Source organism: Oncorhynchus keta, chromosome 6 (assembly GCF_023373465.1).
Source record: "Oncorhynchus keta strain PuntledgeMale-10-30-2019 chromosome 6, Oket_V2, whole genome shotgun sequence".
Lineage (NCBI taxonomy): Eukaryota > Metazoa > Chordata > Actinopteri > Salmoniformes > Salmonidae > Oncorhynchus > Oncorhynchus keta.
In genome coordinates, this window is record NC_068426.1 from 29,419,220 (window position 1) to 29,441,434 (window position 22,215).

Genomic DNA, 22,215 nt, shown 5'->3' on the forward strand with positions numbered 1-22,215 from the left:
CATTAAAAGGAACCATGGACAATTACCACGCCGCGTATTGGTCCTCTGATCCGTTTCGCCTCTCCTCTTTGGAAGAAGAGGAGGAAATTCATTACACACACACAGTGTTGAGAAGAATGAAAATGATTTGACCCCCAAACAACAACACCTACAATCTTAAACATGCTCTAGCCTAAGCAACATAATCATGAGCGTGGATGCTGTTTTTACAGGATGCTTTTTTGACATTTAAGGTGGCTATATACTCCACTTTATTTGGTATTCTATAAGCTTTTGAAATGGTTCATGTTTGTGTAATAAAATATAGACCTATGGACATTTGAATTTCATTATTTGTCAAATTTCTGATTTTCCCACTGTAAGGCAAATAGGCCTATGTGTTGGACTATACAACAAAGGTGTTTACTGGGCACTGTGGGAAGACAATTAAACCGGTCTGGAGGTGTCTAATCTTATCCTTAGAAGAAGGCACATTGACCTTGGTTTTGGCTGACCAGAGATGAACCCAACAGGGAGAGAGAAGATCCGAGTGATAGAGAAGCTAGAGATTTATAGAAGATATACGGTATATAGAGAGAGATAGAGAAGAGAGAGGCACAGATAGAGAGAGCGAGAGAGAGAGAGCATCAGCATCTATAGACCAGTCTGCTGTATAATAGAAAGAAGAAGCTGTTATTATCACCAAACTGTGCGTCACAATTAACGCCATTATGTTTGTCCTGAGAAAATAGAGATTTCGTAGACTACACCATTCTTTTGACTATTTACTAATGACAGTCATGTTCTTTTTATGAGCTAGCCTATCCAGACCGCTTATGGAACACTGTTAAATGAGACTAGAATATCTGCATTGCCTGCCACTGTCTGTGGAGCCCTACGATCGAGCGCACCACCCAGTCGAGACAGTAACGCATGATCGCAAACAGATGTCAGGCATTTTTGAAGAAACATTTAATGTTTTCTGTACCATCATCAGCCTTGCAAAATACCGGAAGGTAGAAGATTTTTATTCTACAATTAATAATCAAATCACGGTCCGTCCGGAGTTGTAGCCTATTTCCATGCTTTCTATTTATAAGGAGGCAATGCTTCTCGACCAAGACCAATGAGATTTGTGCTGTGGCCGCAGCCAAGTACATTTGTAAAAATACCGTAAATACATTTGGACAATTGTCTTCTCGAATGCTTTCACGGTAAACATGTGTGATTTATTCTGAATGGTGCGGCGAGAGAAGGATCATTCTGTGGTTTTTGGCACCAGCGGATGCTGCGCCGGAGAATGGGATACGCCGACCCTACGTCGGGTAGAGATTTACTCGGCAATAGGTCGCTTTGTTTCATATTCATTTGCGCATTTGGACTGGTTACACTTTTACAACAGATTCTCTATGGAAAAAACTACATTAAAAGGTAAGCGATGTTAAGTCCAATGCCTTTGGAAAGTCTTCAGACCCCTTGACTTTTTCCACATTTTGTTACCTTACAGCCTTATTCTAAAATGTATTAAATAGTGTTTCCCCCCCTCATACATCCACACACACCATAATGACAACGCAAAACATTGGTTTTAAGACTGTTTTACTAAATTATAAAAAATTAAATATTTAATACACTGAAATATCTCAGTTTACATAAGTATTCAGACCCTTTACTAAGTACTTTGTTGAAGCACCTTTGACAGCAATTACAGCATTGAATTTTCTTGGGTATGACACGACAAGCTTGGCACACCTGTATTGGGGGGGTTTCTCCCATTTCTTCTCTACAGGTCCTCTCAAGCTTGGTCTAGGTTGGATGGAGAGCGATGCTGCACAGCTATTTTTTCAGGACTCTCCAAAGATGTTCGATCATGTCCGGGCTCTGGCTGGGCCACTCAAGGACATTCAGAGACTTGTCCTAAAGCCACTCCTGCATTGTATTGGCTGTGTGCTTAGAGTCGTTGTCCTGTTTGAAGGCGAACCCTCGCCCCAGTCTGAGGTCCTGAGTGCTCTGGAGCAGGTTTTCATCAAGGATCTCTCTGTACTTTGCTCCGTTCATCTTTCCCTCAATCCTGACTAGTCTCTCAGTCCTTGCTGCTAAAAAACATCCCCACAGCATGATGCTGCCACCACCGTGTTTCACCGTACGGATGTGCCAGGTTTCCTCCAGATGTGACGCTTGCCATTCAGGCCAAATAGTTCAATCTTGGTTTCATCATAAAGGCCTGATTGGTGGAGTGCTGCAGAGAATGTTGTCCCTCTGGAAGGTTCTCCCATCTCCACAGAGGAGCTCTAGAGCTCTGTCAGAGTGACCATCGGGTCACCTCCCTGACCAAGGCCCTTCTCCCCCGATTGCTCAGTTTGGCCGGGAGGCCAGCTCTAGGAAGAGTCTTGGTGGTTCCAAACGTCTTCCATTTGAAAAACGATGGAGGCCACTGTGTTCTTGGGGACCTTCAATACTGCAGAAATGTGTTGGTACCCTTCCCCAGATCTGTGCCTCGACACAATCCCGTCTCGGAGCTCTACGGACAATTCCTTTGACCTGACATGCAATTCCTTTTTGCTCTGACATGCACTGTCAACAGTGGAACCTTATATAGACAGGTGGGCCTTTCCAAATCATGTCCAATCAATTGAATTGACCACAGGTGGACTCCAATCACGTTGTAGAAACATCTCAAGGATGATAAATAGAAACAGGATGTACATTAGCTCAACTTTGAGTCTCATTGCAAAGGGTCTGAATACTTATGTAAATATAAAAAATATATTAAAAAATTCAATCAACCTGTTTTCACTTTGTCATTATGGGGTATTTGTGTGCAGATTGTTGAGGAAAAAATGTATTTAATACATTTACATTTAACGTAACAAAATGCTGAAAAAATCAAGGGGTCTGAATACTTTCTGAAGGCACTGTATATATCTTCCACAAATAGCCCATAGGCCCAAATCAAATAAATTGCCATTCATCTGAAGACTCAATTATTATCAATAGCATAATGTTGAAATGTAAGGGACGGCCTGACATTTTAAAATGTTGTGAATGGCTCTGTTATTGTTCTAACTGTATTATAATACTGTCATCATTGTAATTCAGTGTAAATATGGGAGTAGTGGTTGTAGTAATTGCTGCATGGGAGGGGGAGGGGTGGGGGTAAGATTGAAAAATAGCAAATTAGTCTTCCATTTTTCCAGTGGCATATATAAACTATTCTCACAAGGTGAAGCATCACATTCATGCTACATACAGAACCTCAGCTGATTATGGTAGTGTACCTCCTTTTTAAAGTGTTTATTAGATTATCAGTTTCAGTCTTATCTACAGATCATACATCTTACATAAATAAGGCTTGGATATCTACTGATATCCTATCTGCTGATATTACAGTTTTAAAAACAACTCAAATCTATTGATGCAGTTCATTGTTCAGTATTTTTCACTTAATATTGATAATTCTTCATGTTAATGTCGAAGGGGTTATTGTCTGATTCGATAGTAATTGAGCTACTATACACTGTGGGCTTGAATGCCCACACGGTCATGCTGCTGTTTCAGCATAATGCATTCCTAAGATGTTTCGTAACACCTCTGCAACAGTAATATCTCTATTAATAGGGACTCTACCTTTTCTCATGCAATCTGTTGTTGCTAATAGCACCCATAGTGATACATGCTATTATTAATCACTGGAAGGCTTTGACCTCTGCATTATCATCTGCTGGGATGTTTTTCATTGTGAGACGAGCAGATACTGAGAACCTGATATATTTTTTTATCTTAAAATAGGCCTATTTAACACCCCCCCAAAATAAAATAGTTCATTATAGCTTTGCCTTACAGCAAACATATATGTGCTGTATTCTAACTGCCCCTAACCCCAGCCCCCCCCCCTGCCCAACCCCCCCTCACATGTGTGTCTCCCCCACCGCTTGAGCTACTCTGATGAAATCCTGTGGATTCATGGAATCCACTATCGAATATGTTATGGCTGAGATGGCATGAATCCAGCCCCAGCAATCTATCTATCTATCTATCTATCTATCTATCTATCTATCTATCTATCTATCTATCCTGCCCCGCACTTCTAGCACTCTGACTGGGAAAGAGGGGAACGGGCTACAGTCACAACGAAGCTACTGAGCCAGCCAGTGTGCAACAACGGCAGCCATTTTGCTACACAGTATCTGCACACCTCAGGAGAAAGAGAGGGAGAGAATGAGAGTGTGTGTGAGAGAAAGAGAGAGAGATGGATGTGATGGAGAGAGTGAGTGTCTTAAAAATGATGTCACTGAGATATTCTTCCCCTCTTCCCCCCACATGCTGAAACCATGACAACAAGCTAAAGTTGTGAATGGGACCAACGGTCCAACCCCTCCCGATCTATGCTACCAAAACGTAGCCCAGTCAAACACCGCCTAAGGACATGGGTCTCAATCTCATGAGATTCTCTTATGCCCCAAAGGATCTCAGTAAACTATCTCTGCAAATGACCAGATTCTGTGGGTCTGGAAGAGACTGTACTACAGAAGACACTTAAACTACAATGCAATAATGCCAGTTGTTGAGAGCACTATCTGAGAATAACCAGCATAACATGCACTTTAGTCCTCCACTAGTCCAAGATTGTTTTAGATTTTTTTGCAGCTGTAGACAGAATTGGGTCGTGGACTACCATTTTGATATTTTCTGTTTTGCAGACTGTGTTTTACCCTCAATGGTTTGGGTACACAGTCGTCTGATGATGTCACCATTTTCCAAAGAAGGTCCAGATTATGTTCGACCTTCAAGATAATTCAGGGTCACTATTCAGAGAGTGCACATGTCTGTTAAAAGACATAAGGCACATGTGCTTTGGAGTGGTGTAGTGCTTTTAGCATTCTGGCACGTGAAGCATTTCTAATTTTCCACAGCGTGTATCATATAGCACAGCCTGGCTGCAGTGACATTAGCAAACACCCCCTAAAGCTCTATGCCAGGGTAGAGATCGCGAAGCTGTGAAATCACAGGGTAGAGAGGAAGAAGGGCTTATTAAATAGTACGGTGACCCACTTTGCAGCAGTGCACATGATCTTCTCTCATCTCCACTTGACTCGGAGAGGGCGATGCCTAAAAATACCCGCAGCAGGCTGGGTAGGCTACAAGTGGCACCAAACAGTCTTGGAGATGATGTTAGAAATCCACTCAGAGATAACAACTAGCTTGACTAGATCCATCGGTATGTTTTTTTGGGGGGGCACACTTTTTCATTTTTGGATTGAACTCTTGGTTATTATTTAGTTGAACTAAAACTCCAAAACTGCACCAAGAGCTTTAAAAAAAAGACTATTTAGTTGAGCATTCCAGATTCTTGTTTCAATTATATAATTGGAACCATAGCCTCCGTAGCAGATTATTCTAAAACAAAGCTTAGCTATTAGTATGTTGATTGCCTGCCGACCTTCCCTTAGAGGAGAAAATACCAGGAGGACTGTGACAAATGTCTTCGTAGGTAATGGACCTGGGCACGTTGATAGTTGAATCTCCGTTGAGTAAGCACTTAAGAAACCTTCACCAGTTCAAATGATTATCCTGTGTGAGTAATGGACATCCTATTAGGATATTATTCATGTTCTACTCTCACAACCATAACTCTGCCCTTGCAGAAATAGCTACGTTGTCTTCTACTCCAGACTATAGGCCTAAGAGTGCATTATGGACTGCTGCTAACTCAATCTATTTGGGTCATTTTCTAATTAGCTGATTTATGTTGTTTGGAATTGTGGTGTAGAATTGAATGGAAGGTCAAAGACTTGTTTCCGCATAACATGATAGTATTGAAATTGACAGGCTGATAATACACGCTAAACAAAATTGACAGGAAGCAATATTGATTTATTGATCAACTCAACAGTAACAGAACAGTAGCTCTTTAATGCCTATAAATAGTCTGCAGAGTGACATCAGCCATATCAACACTGTGCCATGTGACATCAGTAATATTAATTTGGGTAATATGGTGGATCCGATAGGTCAGGTTCAGTATTTTTAGAGACCACATCAGCAGTTTCTTTGTTGGGAAAAGAAAGTGTCACCTTTTTTGAGACAGGGCACTCCTCTAGATAGTTGGATGGTGTGCAGGTGTGCGGTGGCTGCACCCACTGGTTTCTTTAGGAGCATCATGTAGCAGATCCAGAAGCCTAAATCCATGTCCTGTTTTAGCACACTACATCCTGACCGCAACAGCCAGGGGCAGAGTGTCATTGAAATTTTTAAGTGGTTCTCTGAGAAGCCAAATCGGCGCACAGTATTGACATGAGGCCCAAAGTAGTGTTTGTTTCATTACAAAATGTGCTTATGGAGAGTATTTATGTGCAATATTATTTTCCAGTACACTGTAGTGATATACTTTGCTGTCCACAATGATTTAATGGAACAAAGTCACAGGATTATTTGCACAATGGAAAGGAATGCTCAAATAGGTTTATTTTGATTCATATGTTTTTTTAGGGTTCAAATATGATGATTGAAATCAAACATGTCCCTTTTATGCAAAATCCATCTTTGAATTAAATCATTTTAATTTCTTACAGGTTTGGATATTTGGTTGGGATATTTGGATTTGCCTCATGCAATTTTGTCAAAACCTGTTCAATTCACTCATGTTACTCAGGGAGGAGATGGGATCTGTCCCATCCAGTAGGGGACAGCGTCGTGGCCTGGGAGGGTACAGGTGCTATGCACCTCTCAACGGTGGCCTATATGCTGCTATTGTCTGTAAACCGTTAAGTATCCTCTCAGTTTGTCTGTTCTCTATGTAATCCGTTAACCATAATCATTTGGTTCTGATTTAAAGAATGTGTTGTGGTTTTTTAGATTGTGCATGAGCGTAATGTGCAATAATAACCTATAGGCTAATCTACCGAACTAAGATGTGCTGCATATTGGGCAAAACCCCCTAAAATGGTGAATGATTAGGGGTTTTAGTGAGACAACAACTGAGATTTGACCTGTTTGACCACAATGAATGGATTAAGTGAAGCATCTTTATTTCATGTTATAAACAGACGTAGCATATTTACACACTGTTTTCAAACCAAGTGTTTTCTGTCCCACTGCTCTGCGGCAGAGATAGAAGTGTGTGTCTGCTTTGCATGCCATTCTCAGATTTGAGGTATCTGTGCCAACCACACCAGATTGCCAGACCCATACACACTTCGTCATTCAGCTGTGTCTGAGCTTGAACTTATTTGTCCCCTTCAGATTTTTAGCTACTGTTTTTGCTTGTTTAATTGTTCTCTCTCTCAATGTAGCCTATCATCATTCTTTGGTAAGATTGAATATTTGACATGCAAGGCACATTTGTCCATTATTTATTTGCCCCCTCTTCTTTTTTTATCCCCAACTAATTTAGATTTTGTTTTGACAGGTGTTTTATTTATGACAAATGTATTACTGAGTTTCATTGTCCGTTTTATACTCTAGATTTGTTATCAACCATTGTGCTATTATCTAGGTTCATTCTAACTATGTTTGGCTTGGTTTGATTTGGTTTACTAAAGCCAAATGCTGATCCCTCTGTATGCTGTGGTGTGTCTCTATGTGTGTTTGTGCATTGTGTATAAGAGTGTGTGTGTGTGTGTGTGTGGGTGTGTGTGTGTGTGTTTGACTGACTGACTGACTGTTAGTTCTCAGGTAATTAAAGCACAATAAATCCCAAATAAACTGCCTCATTTTCTTACTAGTGCGCAACTGTTTAGCCGACTCAAAGGAGACGAGACAGGAAATTGGACCGGTCCTGTAAATTTCTTGGATGATGGATCTCTGAAGCCGGCCAGGAATGGGAGGAAAAGGTACATTTCCAATGTGATTGACTGACTGTACAACACCCTGTGAGAAAGAAAGAGATAGAGAGAGAGAGAAAACCTGAGATTTCTTGCTGATAACCCAGCCCCCTGCATGTGTGGCCTGGGCCTTAGAAGCCTCCACTCGCAATGCATAACCAGTATAACCAACAAACTGCTGTACTAACTAACTAGTAAAGAGATGAAGTCAGCAACACACACATAACTATTTTGCTTCTGCTTGTTTTGCATTTCTGAGGAATCCTAGTTGAGATGTTTGCAGGGGTGATGATGACACAGGACCCACTCACACTGACGTTTAACTCTAACTTACCTGTCTGCATGTTGACAGATGTTTCCGTCAGAATTTTCAGCCAGATTCACAGATCTCCGTAATAGTCACACCCTGCCTAGCCGATATTAAGAAGAAAAAAAAACGCTCTCAAAGGTAGGCCGGTCTGAAGGCATTTTAAGTACTTTTACAGAAACCCAAGAATGACTCTTTCTTTTTCATTGGTCTGAAAGGATCAAACTCTCATATATTTTCAGTGGTTGCACTGCAGATTGCTCCTGCATGTTGTCTCATCCCTTCCACCCCCTGCCACCCCGTGACCCTCGAACCCTAACCCCCCCGAGAAGCTGGTTGGACCACGGTTCTCCTGTTTGATGTACTGGCTTCTCCTTGTACCGCTGTGTCTCATCCAGCACCCATTTCTCAAATGCCTTTCACCCTCAACCTGTGTGTTCATGCATTCTGCACAGCTCTGAGTGTATGTCATATACACAGTGGACACATCTCTCTGCTCCCCTATCTCCTCTTCTCACATCTGCATTGTATCTCTCTGCGACCTACCTGGATTATTTCCTGTCTGCATGTTGACAGATGTTTCCGTCAGAATTTTCAGCCAGATTCACAGATCTCCGTAATAGTCACACCCTGCCTAGCCGATATTAAGAAGGAAAAAAAAACGCTCTCAAAGGTAGGCCGGTCTGAAGGCATTTTAAATACTTTTACAGAAACCCAAGAATGCCTCTTTCTTTTTCATTGGTCTGAAAGGATCAAACTCTCATATATTTTCAGTGGTTGCACTGCAGATTGCTCTTGCATGTTGTCTCATCCCTTCCACCCCCTGCCACCCCGTGACCCTTTCCCAGTAGGTCTTTGGCTTCAGTGGGCTGAGGACCTAAAGATAACCCGCTGGTTATTAATAGGTACTCTTCCATCAGGCCATCCCTCATGGATAGCAGAAAGCCAGTGTGGCATGGGCGGTCTAAGACGACATTCAGAGTCATCCTCTTTCTTCTCTATCTAAGCTACAGTGCTTATTAGGGGTTCATCTTTAGAGGTAAACCAAAAGAAGCTAAGAAGCTAATTTTTCAATGATAAAGGACAAGAGACATGCTGCTCTAGACCTTTTAAGTATTTACTTGATAACAAGCCAATCCAAAATACACCACATCATCAGGGGGATGTAGACAACCAGTTTCATTGTTCCTTACTCATTTTGATTTTTATCCCACCATCTCGTTCAAATGCATTTTTCTGTCATGTCGTCCATGTTGTCTTTTTGTGTTTTACCTCACCTCATTTTACTTTAACAGCCACATCAATTATGCTTCGAACATTATTCCCCCTTTTCACCAACATTCTCCACCTCATCCTATCTCACTGAGATAGCATTTATCCTACAAATTCACTCACTGGCGTGGCACATTGTGAAGGCCGTCATCTTTGATTCAACGGAGCAACACCTCACCCAGCAGACAAAATTTGACACCTGACGTCATAATAACTTAATTTTTTTGGTTGTAAACTGGCTTTCTGGTATAGTAGAGGGGACTTCATATAACCAGATTACAACCAGATAAAGACGACATCAACACGTGATTGGAAATACATTTTGGGGTTGTTATCTTGTCGTATAGCTAGATTACAATCAGATTAAGATATATTTTATGGTTGCTAAAAAGATGTTTAGCCAATGGAACCAGTTTTGCCCGCTGGGCAGCCACTCTTTATCCATCCAGTAGAGAGTAGGACTCAACATCACCTATTTGGTATCTACTTTTAAATATTTTCCAAATAGAAAGCACCTTCTCAATAGGTATCAGGTATTGGGAGCTTTTAGCTCTCCTTCTTTCCTGGTGCCTCTGAGGCTATGCAGTTGGCTGTGGTCCTCAGGCAAGAATCCTCCTGCTCAGGCGCCAGATAGGGCAGGCTTTTCCGAGGCTGGTACATGGATCAATAGCATTATCCATTACAAGCCTATTTAAATACACCTAGTGGGAAATTTGACTCCTCTGTGTGGCTCTCTGCCTGGCCTGAGAGGGAGGAAAAGATTTGGGTTAGATTCTGGTGCCGATTATGCTCTCAAAAGGGAGGAGAAGATGCAAAATGTTAGTCAAAAATCCTTTCTGTCGTGCTAAAATGTTCACCATGTTCTCACCTTCCTTAAGTTTCCTTCCCTTCAGATGTCATTGTGTTTGTCTCAAATATTACACAATCACTACCACCATATCAATCTAATGTTGTTGTTGATTTTTTGTTTTTGTTTTATGTCATCATTTTCCTGTATAATGTTTCTTTATTGGTTTATTTAGTTATTTCCTTGTCTGAAACCTCTTGTTAAGAAGATTTCCTAGCCTCGCAAGCATGTAAAGGTTGTATATTTGTCCAATCCGGATTTGATCAAATTACATCTGAATCATTCAATGAGCTGTAAAATCTTATGGAATAGTTTGAATCTGAGTGAGAGTGATGACTGTGTACAGTATGTACATTATGCTTATGTGTATGATTGCGCATGTATGTCTGTATGTATGTGTGTGCATGTCATACCAGATAAGGTAATAAATACAAATGTAGTACCAACATATTTTCATGTGATCTTCCTTAGTTAAATTTCTACATGCAAAGAGATCTGCAGATAAGGGAGACATTTATGGTTATTCCAGACAGGGACTGATGAACTCAGGCTAACCAGCAAGCAAAATGTGGCACATGAAGTCTAAATGAAGTTATATTCTGGTTGTAAACTGGTTGAGAATACATCTTATAACAGGATAAGACATATTTTTCGTGACAAGACCAAGACGTCATGGGAAAGATGTCAGATAATCAGATTACACATTATACAATTTGTCATAAACTGTCATAAGTAGTTTTAAATATTTATGAGTCAAGGCATGAGACGTTATAAAACCAGTTATAATGTGTGTTAAAAATGACTTTTTGTCCCGTGGTCATATGCGCTAGTCAACTTTTAATAACTACTGATATTACACTGTCTGCAAGACAACTTATGTCATATGTTGTTATATGTTACATTAGAGTCTACATACCAGATGTTATAACAGGATGCTATATAATTTACCAACCTCTGTCACATTATTAAATTGAATGGAATGATGGGCTTCATAACCATGTCATATGCTCTTATAGAGTGTGCACAGAGTTGAGAGTATCATAAAGCATTACCATTCAAAGGATCTCCAAGAAACATGGGCAAATGGTGCACAGATGTTTTTTTTATTTCAAAAAGCACACATTATAATGCCAACAACTTGGCAAAAATAAATAAATATTGAAATGAAATGGAAGCAAAAATAATTTTACAACAAAATCAACGTTGTTGCGGCACAACAGGATTTGTGACAGCTGCGAGAAAAGTAAGATGTGCAGGCTACGGTAACAATGACAGTGTGAGGACAGACTTTGGGAGACGAGAAGCAAGTAATGGGAGGCGTGGGAGCCGGACGAGCCCGGCCGAGGCGTGGAAGCCTGACGAGCCGGCTGAGGAGTGCAAGCCTGGCGAGCCGGCTGAGGAGTGGAAGCCTAACGAGCCGGCTGACGTGTGGGATCCTGACGAGCCAGCTGAGGTGTGGGATCCTGACGAGCCAGCTGAGGCGTGGGAGCCTGACAAGCCGACTGAGGCACGACGTGGGATGGGAGCCTGATGAGCCGGCTGAGGAGTGGGAGCCCGTCGAGCCGGCTGAGGAGCCTGCCGAGCCAACCGAGGCAAGAAAACCTCTCGAGCCAGCTAAGGCATGGAAGCCCGATGAGCCAGCTGAGGCACCCTCGGTTCCTTCAGCAGGGGCACCCAGACCCGATGTCACCAACCCCCCCCCAAAAAAAAAAAAAAACTCCCTTCCAATATCAGTGTCTGCATTTTGTGAGGACAGACGCTGGGAGATGAGAAGCAAGTACAGAGAAGAAACAGACATGAAACAAAACAAGGACAGTGTCTGGACAAGGGGAACAAAATTACATTAAATCAGAGCTGTCATCACATACTTTGAGGAACAAAAAAACATTTTATTTGTGGGTTACTACGTGATTCCATATGTGTTATTTCATAGTTTCGATGTCTTCACTATTATTCTACAATGTAGAAAATATTAAAAATAAAGAAAAACCCTGAATGAGTAGGTGTGTCCAAACTTTTGACTGGTACTGTACATATAAATAGCATCAGTTATCCTCAGTGAACAAGTTTCAGATAGATATAGTATTATTCTATCACATCCAACAGGCAACATCCTAGAGAAAAACCTGGTCTAGTCTGCTTTCCAAAAGACACTGGGAGATTAATTCATTTTTCAGCAGGACAATGATAACCGAAAACACAAGGCCAAATCTACACTGGACTTGCTTACCAAGAAGACAGTGAATGTTCCTTAATGGATGAGTTAAAGTTTTGACTTAACTTGACGCACCCATCCCTTTAGCGGGATCATTTTCATCAACACCCGCTCAATTGCAGCGCACCAAATTCAAATTAAATTACTAAAAATATTGAATTTTCATGAAATCACAAGTGCAATATAGCAAAACACAGCTTAGCTTGTTAATCCACCTGGCGTGTCAGATTTCAATACACCTTTTTGGCGAAAGCATAACAAGTGTTTGTGTAAGAACATCTCTCTCAGTAGACAAAATATTACAAACACTAGCAGCCAAGTAGATTGGTCACGAAAGTCAGAAAAGTAATAGATTAAATCGCTTACCTTTGATGATCTTCGGATGTTTACACTCACGAGACTCCCAGTTACACAATAAATGTTACTTTTGTTCCATAAAGATTATTTTTATATCCAAAATACCTCCATTTGTTTGGCGCGTTATGTTCAGAAATCCACAGGCTCGAGCGGTCACGACATCGCAGACGAAAATTCCAAATAGTATCCGTAATGTCCACAGAAACATGTGAAACGTTTTCTATAATCAATCCTCAGGTTGTTTTTAAAATACATAATCGATAATATATCAACCGGGACTGTTGCTTTTTCAATAGGAGAGGGAGAGACAATGGCTGCCACACTCTGTTGCGCAAGCAAAACTCTGCGAACACCCAGCTATCCACTGACACGATGTTAACTTTCTCGCTCATTTTTCAAAATAAAAGCCTGAAACTATGTCTAAAGACTGTTGACACCTTGAGGAAGCCATAGGAAAATAATCTGGTTGATAGCCCTTTAAATGGAGGCAAGGCATCCAATGGAACAGAGAGCTTTCAGAAAAAACAGCACTTCCTGGTTTGATTTTCCTCAGGTTTTCGCCTGCAATATAGGTTCTGTTATACTCACAGACAATATTTTGACAGTTTTGGAAACTTTAGAGTGTTTTCTGTCCCAATCTAACAATTATATGCATATTCTAGTTTCTGGGCCTGAGAAATAGGCAGTTTCAAATGGGTACGTTTTTTTTAGCCAAAAAACGAAAATCCTGCCCCCTTCACTCAAGAAGTGAAATCCATTTGAAAATCTATGGCAAGACCTGAAAATGGTTGTCAAGCAATTATCAACAACCAATTTGACAGAGTTTGACGAATTTTGAAAATAATAATAGACAAATGTTGCACAATTCAGCAGTGGAAATCTCTTAGAGACTTACCCAGAAAGACTCACAGCTGTAATCGCTGTCAAAGGTGTTTCTACAAAGTATTGACTCAGGGGTTTAAATAGTTAGAAATGACATATTTCTGTATACTATTTTCAATACATTTGCAAACATTTCTAAAAAGTTTGTCATTGTGTGGTATTGTGTGTAGATGGGTGAGATTCATTTTGGATTCAGGTTGTAACAACAAAATGTGGAATAAGTCAAGGGGTTTGAATACTTTCTGAAGGCGCTGTACATTTTAAATGGAATAAACTTTTCATCTTAATACATGTTATTTAACTCAAGCTAACTAGTGTTGTTTTTATCTATGTTATTAGCTGTAGCTAGCTAGTTAGCTAAGTTTTCCACTTGATGAGCCAAGATCTCTTCTCCCATCTTATGTTTCTTTTACGCCTGCTACGTTAGGTTATGTTAATGCCCACCCTTCTTCTGATTTCAGCGATATGATTCGCCGACACAAGTTTGCGGATCCAATGGAAAGTTATTGCGGTCTCTTGTGTCAGTGAATCATGTAGCTGAAATCGGAAGAAGAAGAAGGGTGGGACTTACCAACATAACAACACAGAAGCGAGAACATCACCTCACGAACCAATAGCAAAGAACATGGATAACGTTTGCTAGTTAGATTGAGTTAAACAACATGTATTAAAAACATGCTCTGGAACTTTGCGACAACAAGGTATTTTTTAAACCTCCTGCTTTGTGCTAGATGTGTGAATGTGTAGTTCATACATCCATAATCTATGAGCAGAATTTTTGTCTTCCCCTCTATTAGCCAAAAAATTCCTAGTTTGAAAGCAAATGTTGTTGTGGAAGTTGTGCTGTGCCGTTTTCACTACATTTTCCACCAGCCCCGTAGCAATTTGAGTTCTAGCCAATGAGCTTCAGCCCCTCACCATTTGAATGACTACTAGCAAGATGCATACACAGCAGAGTGAGAGAGAGAGAAATGACGTGGTGCACATATCTGCACATATGTGACGAAGTACGTCATTTTCGGGGACCATTAATGGCTAAAAAGTATACGAGTACCGGAGAATCTCTTTAAGATTAAAAAGTAATTGCCTCTAAACTAATGTATATGTGAAAGAGAATGTATTGTGTGATGTGCTGCAAAGTAAGATTTATAATTCAGAATTCCCCAACTAGCTAGCTACGTTTAGTACCTCTAGCTCTAGCTAGCTATGCATTGATGGGGGCGGGCAGCACAGTGAGGCCTCTTTCGCTCATGTCGTGCCACTAAGGGTATGAATACACATTGTTTTGACTGTGTAGAGCAGGGCTCTCCAACCCTGTTCCTAGCTAGCTAGCTACCCATTTTTTTTGTAATATAGCTGCTGTCATTATTACTGCACATCTTGTTTTTTTTTCTCCCAATCTGTCCCATTTTTCCACAGCAATGTTGATTTTATTGTAAAATTATATTTGCTTCCATTTCATTTCAACATTTTTGCTATTATAATATGTAATTTTTTAGTAAATCTGTGCTCTCATTTGCCCATGTTTCTTGGAGATAATTTAAATGGTAAACTTTTATGAAACTCTCAACTCATCCTGTGGTATAAGCACATTCATTCATGTGTCTGTGCACACTCTATAAGGGCATATGACATGGTTATGACGCCCATCATTCCATTCAATGTAATAATGTGACACAGAGTTTGGTAAATTACATCACACCCTTTAAAAACATCTGGTATGTCGACTCTAATGTGCAGGCATATGACATAAGTTGTCACCCAGACTGTATAATAGCAGTTGTTATTAACAGTTGACATGCTCTTTAATTACTTGTTACTTTTATTTCTTATCTGTATTTTTATTTTTATTTAATTTAAACTGTATGTTGGTTAGGGGCTCGTCAGTAAGCATTTCACTGTAAGGTCTCAAGTGACTAATACAATTTGATTTGATTTGACATTAGAGCATAGGACAACAGGATGAACATTCATGTAAAACACCCGTTACTGTATAACCGGTTTTATGCTGTGACTCATAACTATTGAAAAGTACTTATGACAGCTTATGAATGCATACATGAGGATACCTACAGTAAAGTGTTACCCAACCAGACTATAATCACATAAAATACCAGTTTTGCCCCCTGGGTAAGTATACTGAGTCTGCCTTATGCAGTGAGACAGCCGCAGTTACTCCCCATATTCTCCATTGGCATCATACTGTGCAGCTGTGCAGTTCACTCTATCCAGCATACTGTACATGCCATACAACAGAGACAAACCTTATCCATGATAAAGGTTATGCAGTCTAGGTGCCCCTGCCAATCAGGATTTAGTCATGTTTTGTCACAATTTACCACAAGATTTCTACCTCCCCCTTCCCCTTTCTCACTATGTATTTCATGCTATTTTTGTTGTTTGCAAACACAATTTTTTGAATGTCCATGTTAATTGTTGTTCCCCATGTGAAGTCAAAGTTCCCATGTCAAGTCAAAATACATAATGAATGTTATCAGCAACAAGAAAATCTGAAAACAAAACAGAGACATTATGGTAGCTGGTGACTTAAAAGTGTCCAGGATACATATTGTGGATCCCGTATCCATAGGAATGATATCACACCTGCCACTCATTCCATAACAATGTCTTCACAGATTAATATTCATAATGTATTTTAAAGTAAAGCCACAATTGTATTGGAATAAAGTTAAAAGTGTCCCACAATGTATAACATCTTTCCTCAACCCCACTGTGCTATGTGTTTTGTGTACCAGCCTCTTCCTTACTATTGTTGATTATTATGTAGATCAGATCAGTGCAGAGTGACGCTGACTGTGACTATCCCTCCAGGTATCTGGACTCATACGATGGATCCTATGACTACAACTCCACTGCATGCAAAGAGCTCAGGCAGGAGATTATGGATGTCAAAGTCCTGACCATGTGAGTGTAATCGCCTGTGTTACACTCTTAGAAAAAAAGCTTCTATCTAGAACCTAAAAGGGTTCTTTGGCTGTCCCCACAGGAGAACCCTTAGAAGAAATATTTTTGGCTCCGAGTAGAACCCTTTTGGGTTCCATGTAAAACCCTTTCCACAGAGGGTTCTACATGGAACCCAAAAAGGTTCTTCAAAGGGTTCTCCTGTGGGGACAGCTGAATAACCCTTTTGGAACACTTTTTTCAAAGAGTGTACAAATGCAGTGATGGGCAACTTTGATCCTCAAGGGCCTATGTGCCTTGATGGTTTGTGTTCTCTCTTTGAAATGTCAATATTAGATATAGGAGGAGGCTAAGTCTGTGCACTCAGTTCCAACATTCAGGCCCATCCCTTGTCCTATCAACAAACATTTAAATAAGGATTTTATAATACAGCAGTAGGAAGCTATAGTGGGAGAAACAGACAAGGGCAAAGATAGATGAGAAAGTAGGCGAGACAGGCCTTGAACCTCTTTTGCCAGGGGGATGTACAGTGCTACCACTAGAACAGACTCTGGCACAGGCTTACAGTACATGTTCTTGAGGATGTTTGAGCTATTTATCACACCTGTAAGAGGTGCTTGATGAGGGACAGTGTGCCAGGTCAGGCAGCAGACAGCGTGACAGACAGACAACAACTCCTTGGCTCTGCCAGCAGTTACAGTGCAGTGACTGACTCTCCTTACACTTACTGCCAGCCCTGGTAGTGCTTTCCCTCCCCAAGCAAATCACATTTCCCAATCATCGAGGGGGAATGTCAGTTCAAGGGGAGCTATTTAGAGCCCTTCTATTTCTGGCCATCGCCATCTTCTTCTCAAGACGGCGGGCGCAAGGCGTCAATCAGAGGGAGTGCCTGGGTGCAATGCTAAATCCATTGCCACAGCTTCCAGTGCCATTCTCATGTTACACCTCAGCGCGTGTTTAACATTCATATTACAGAGCAGAGTGCTGCAGTGTCATCTCTGTGGTTTTTGTAGCTCCATGCAGCCCCCTCCCCATGTTTTTAAATATTTAAAGAATATATCTACCTGTGCAGTTTTCAACTCACTCATCGTGAGACCATCTACAGCAGGGATTTTTTTAAATGTACCCCTCTGATCTGCAGTATATGTAGTATAGGAACATAGCGTATAGGGCTTATTCTTAAACATACATGGATCACTTGACTCTAATTGTTTGTCTTGGTTTTATGTGGGGTTTCCCTGCCCATCTGCCAGGGTGAAGACGTCGGAGCTGTTTGAGAGATGGAGGAACCTGCAGGTGTGCAAGTGGCAGCAAAACATGGTGGAGACCAACAACTTCAAGTGAGCTTCTAATTGACCTTTAACTTTAATGCATCACAGAGATGGCGTTTCAGGTCACCTTTCTTGCAGTCACGCTGTACATCTCAAAAGATTGCTATATCATATTATTGTGGTTCACAAGACCTTAAACACTTCTTTAGGCATTGTGATATCTGATCATCTGCAGAGCGTGAATGCAAAACAGAAGACTTGGAATGCCACCAGTCTATTAGCATGAGCCTGTTCAGAGGAGCGACACCCTTGTTCTACTACAGTTTTTTGGGTCTGACAGTAACTCTTCCCTTCTATTGTTCTCTCCAATAGGATGTCTCTGTCGCGGTGTTGTAATGCACCCTCCTTCCTGTTCACAACCAAGAGGAACACTCCAACAGGCACCAAGCTGAGGTATGAGGTGGATACCAGTGGCATCCTGCCCATCAGTACTGAGGTCTTCAAGATGTTTCCTGACGTGAGTGTTCCAATTATAACAATCTACAGTATATCATCCTGTTTGACTACCTGTCATCCATGTGTCCTATGCTATGTACCTATGCTATGTACCTATGCTATGCACTGCCTCGTACCCTAAGGTGATGGAACTCCACTTCTCTTGTTATAAACTGTACCCCATATTTCTGTTTGACACTGGTTCTGTTTCATTGAAAGGACATGCCATACTCCAAGTCTCAGTTTAAGAAATGTGCAGTTGTTGGAAACGGAGGAATCATCAAGAACAGCAAATGTGGGAAGGATATTGACTCCGCAGATTTCGTGTTTAGGTACACATCATCTTTATTCTGTAGTGCTACAAATATTCCCAAGCATCACGCTGATTTATTTTTGACTGCAGATATCAAATGGCAAGATACACTATTTAATTACTTTCACTCTGCTCAGACCTTCTCAGAATCTGCATTGGATAATGTAAACAATTATCCTTCTTTCAAAGATGCAACATACCACCCATCAATGAGAAGTACTCAGCTGATGTAGGCGCCAAAACGGATCTGGTGACGATTAATCCAAGTATTATAACGGAGAGGTACTGTAAGGCTATGTCAACAAAAAAGTGTATTCCCATTGGGCACACACACACTGGTTGAATCAACTTTGTTTCCACATCATTTCAATGAAATTACGTTGAACCAATGTGGAATAGATGTTGAATTGACATCTGGGCCCAGGCACGCACACACACACCATCTAGACCTGAAATCCATTAACGGCAGCAGTTACAATGGGTGTGCATTGCTCTTAGTAAAATGTAATGTTCTGGCACAGAGCTGCAGCACGTCTGCTCCTTGCAAACACACACACACACACACACACACACACACACACACACACACACACACACACACACACACACACACACGAAACACACATACACCTCCTCCCTCTTTATACACACTCTAATCCCTCTCCTCTCCTCTCCTCCAACACCAGATTCCAGAAGCTAGAGAAGTGGCGGCGACCATTTTACGAGGTTCTTCAGAACTACGAGAACTCGTCAGTGGTCCTACCTGCCTTCTACAACACGCGTAACACTGATGTCTCCTTCCGGGTCAAGTACATGCTGGATGACTTTGACTCCCAGAGGGGTGTGTTCTTCTTCCACCCCCAGTACCTGCTCAATGTCCAGCGCTTCTGGACTGTCCAAGGTGTCCGTGCCAAACGCCTCAGCAGCGGCCTGATGCTAGTCACTGCCGCCATGGAACTGTGTGAGGAGGTCCACCTTTATGGCTTCTGGGCGTTTCCCATGAACCCCTCGGGCATTTTCATCACGCACCATTACTATGACAACGTCAAGCCCCGCCCCGGGTTCCACGCCATGCCCCATGAGATCTTTAACTTCATGCACATGCACACGCGAGGTATCCTCAATGTACACTCAGGACCTTGCACATGATCGTGCACCGGAGCCAAGCCCACACTGTAATGCATCGTAGGAAGTCACCATTTACTCCTGTTTTTGTCTCGGTTCTTAATTTATCATCAATTTCCATATATTAATTTAGATACAATGGTGTTTTCTTACAGTTGATGAGAGATGGCCTTTTGAGCTCACACCGTATATATTTGTGCTTTTTACACTAGCTCCATGTGTTGAAGGTTGCTTGCTATTATGCCAACACTATAATTTCTCTTGATGTGTTTCTTACTCTCTTGCTGAATAAGCAACTTCAATGGCCGCTGGTATCTCAGATTCTGTAGGTTGCTTGTTCTATTGTGAAGTGATCTTTCCTAGTGATGTCGTTTCTGTGAAATCTTAGTGGCTCGGTGGTACTGCTGTACAGAGGTTTGAACTTAACGTTATGCACAACTATTTACACTGAAATAAGGCCACTCTGTGTTTCCCTCACCTCCTCCTGTACTTTCTCTTTGCCGTTTCCTGTGTTCCCCATGCTCTCTTTCTCAGACACTCTGTAGGTGTGGCAGCTTTTATTTATGTCTGTGTTAAAACCCTGAACACTATTGACGTTGAGGGAATCCAAAATAAATGTTCAAAGGTCCAACTGTTTAATCTTCAGTTGTCCAGCTTCATTCAACTGTTTTATATGGGTAAATATTTATTATAAAACACTGTTAACACTCCTGACCTGAGAGGACCTTTTTTATAGGTCCACTTTCTTCTGTACAACTAACTAGCCAAACACTGGAAGATATCCTTGGATATTTCTGATGTGAAATGGTTGTGTTTTATCTGCTTGCTGTTTTTGAACAAAGGTGAGATGATTCATATTTTATAATCACCACCACCATAGTAGGCCACATAGTCAGAAAAACACCCTGGCCCAAGTTCCTGGGCACTGTTGACCAATCTGATTTCTCTCTGTCATCCATGTCTTAAAACCATGCTGCCTTATGATATAAATGTACAAATCCTCTCTCAGATATGCAATTCACCCCTGAATTGCTTATCTAATGGACGCTCGTATCAAACAAACTCTTGTTCTTACTGTCTGCTGACTCACCATAATAACCATGACAAGATGAGGTTCACTTCTGCTGTTTAATGACTAAATATAATATAATTCCTGTAAGATATAATGCTATTTGCATACTCATGTGATGCTGTGCATGATTCTACTATATTCTCTGTTTGGTGTGTGCCTGCAACCAACACATGTTTACAACGATCAGCTTCTGCTAAAGCTCACAGATCATTGGGAGAGATTAGTTTAATTCAAATGATATTACATTTATCATCAATTGCACACAAGGCCCAACCGAAACTTGACTTTTGCTTTTAACCCAACCCTTCTGAATCGGAGAGGTGCAGGGGGCGGCCACATTGGGCACCCAGGGAGCTGTTGTTGTGGGGGGTTAACTGCCTTGCTCAAGGGCAGAACAACCTTTCGGTTACTGGCCCAATTCTCTTACCGCTAGGCTACCTGAAACCTTATATCAACCTTGAATGGATTTTAAAAGAGAACTGATCGACAGAGGCACTTTTTAACAGATGATGGAAAGGAATTACTAATATCGCTCCCTTTTGAAATTATATGATTTTTGTTATCATTATTATCACTGGATCGTGTCATTTCCCTTTTTGCAATGTGACAAAGTTGTAACCTTGAAAGCATCATGGATCTCAGCCTTGTAATGCTGTATGTTTGTTTATATTAGTATTTGTTGTGTTTAACTGTGACAGAGTGGAGGAACATTACTGAACTGGAAACATAGAGTCATTCTTCTGTACATGCTGTGCAATGCCTTTTGATTTTTGTAACGCCCCAAATTCCCATGATCTTCCATGATCACAAGTCTTTGGAAGATTGTTTGTTTGACTTGTAATTCAAAGTCACAGAGATCGAGTGAAAAAGACACAATGCACAAAATAAGTTATCCGTATGAGCACATTAAATAATTTCAAGTCTCAGAATCACAAAAGATCATAATTTTATAGAGTAAAAAATAACTAGGTAGAGTAATCAGTCCGAAAATGAAAGGATGGAATTATTAGAGCTTGGATGGAATTATTACAGTTTGAACAGTGATATGAACCCTACATTCTGGGTCATTCTTTATATTGTGTTTGTAAATAAACATGTTTGGATTTTCTGCTTGTCCTGATCATTTACTTTCTATATATATATATGTCTGATCTACGAAGAAATGTGGATCTGGGTCAAGCATACAACAACCAATCATTTTAGTCCAAACTATACCCACCAATCACCATACAACCCAACAAATCTACTGTACTAACACTGCAAGTGAGAAACTCCGAATAGCACTGCATGGAATTGGATACATTACAGTATTTGGAAACTTTTTCAAGTGAGTGG

At 40.9% G+C, this 22,215-nt stretch overlaps 1 protein-coding gene and 1 long non-coding RNA gene across 6 annotated transcripts; one reads left to right on the plus strand and one right to left on the minus strand.

The window, feature by feature from the left end:
* Positions 1 to 610: 610 nt before the first annotated feature.
* LOC118385364 (alpha-2,8-sialyltransferase 8E-like) lies at positions 611 to 21,987 on the plus strand. 5 transcript variants are annotated; one of them, XM_035772451.2, is made up of 10 exons: positions 611 to 1,410; positions 6,632 to 6,742; positions 7,704 to 7,811; positions 8,155 to 8,250; positions 16,515 to 16,607; positions 17,858 to 17,944; positions 18,248 to 18,392; positions 18,590 to 18,702; positions 18,873 to 18,965; positions 19,370 to 21,987. In XM_035772451.2, exons 1-10 carry the CDS (start codon positions 1,265 to 1,267, stop codon positions 19,830 to 19,832), a joined length of 1,455 nt encoding a protein of 484 aa, XP_035628344.1. In that variant the 5' UTR covers positions 611 to 1,264; the 3' UTR covers positions 19,833 to 21,987. The 5 variants fall into 5 exon arrangements, with proteins under 5 accessions (XP_035628344.1, XP_035628346.1, XP_035628345.1 ...); XM_035772453.2 differs by lacking the exon at positions 6,632 to 6,742 and having other exon boundaries at positions 613 to 1,410; XM_035772452.2 differs by lacking the exon at positions 8,155 to 8,250 and having other exon boundaries at positions 616 to 1,410.
* Positions 7,703 to 9,899, minus strand: LOC118385366 (uncharacterized). The gene is made up of 3 exons (XR_004826007.2): positions 8,656 to 9,899; positions 8,137 to 8,212; positions 7,703 to 7,848 (listed from the first exon to the last, which is right to left on the minus strand). It is a non-coding gene; the product is annotated as an uncharacterized LOC118385366 (long non-coding RNA).
* Positions 21,988 to 22,215: the final 228 nt, after the last annotated feature.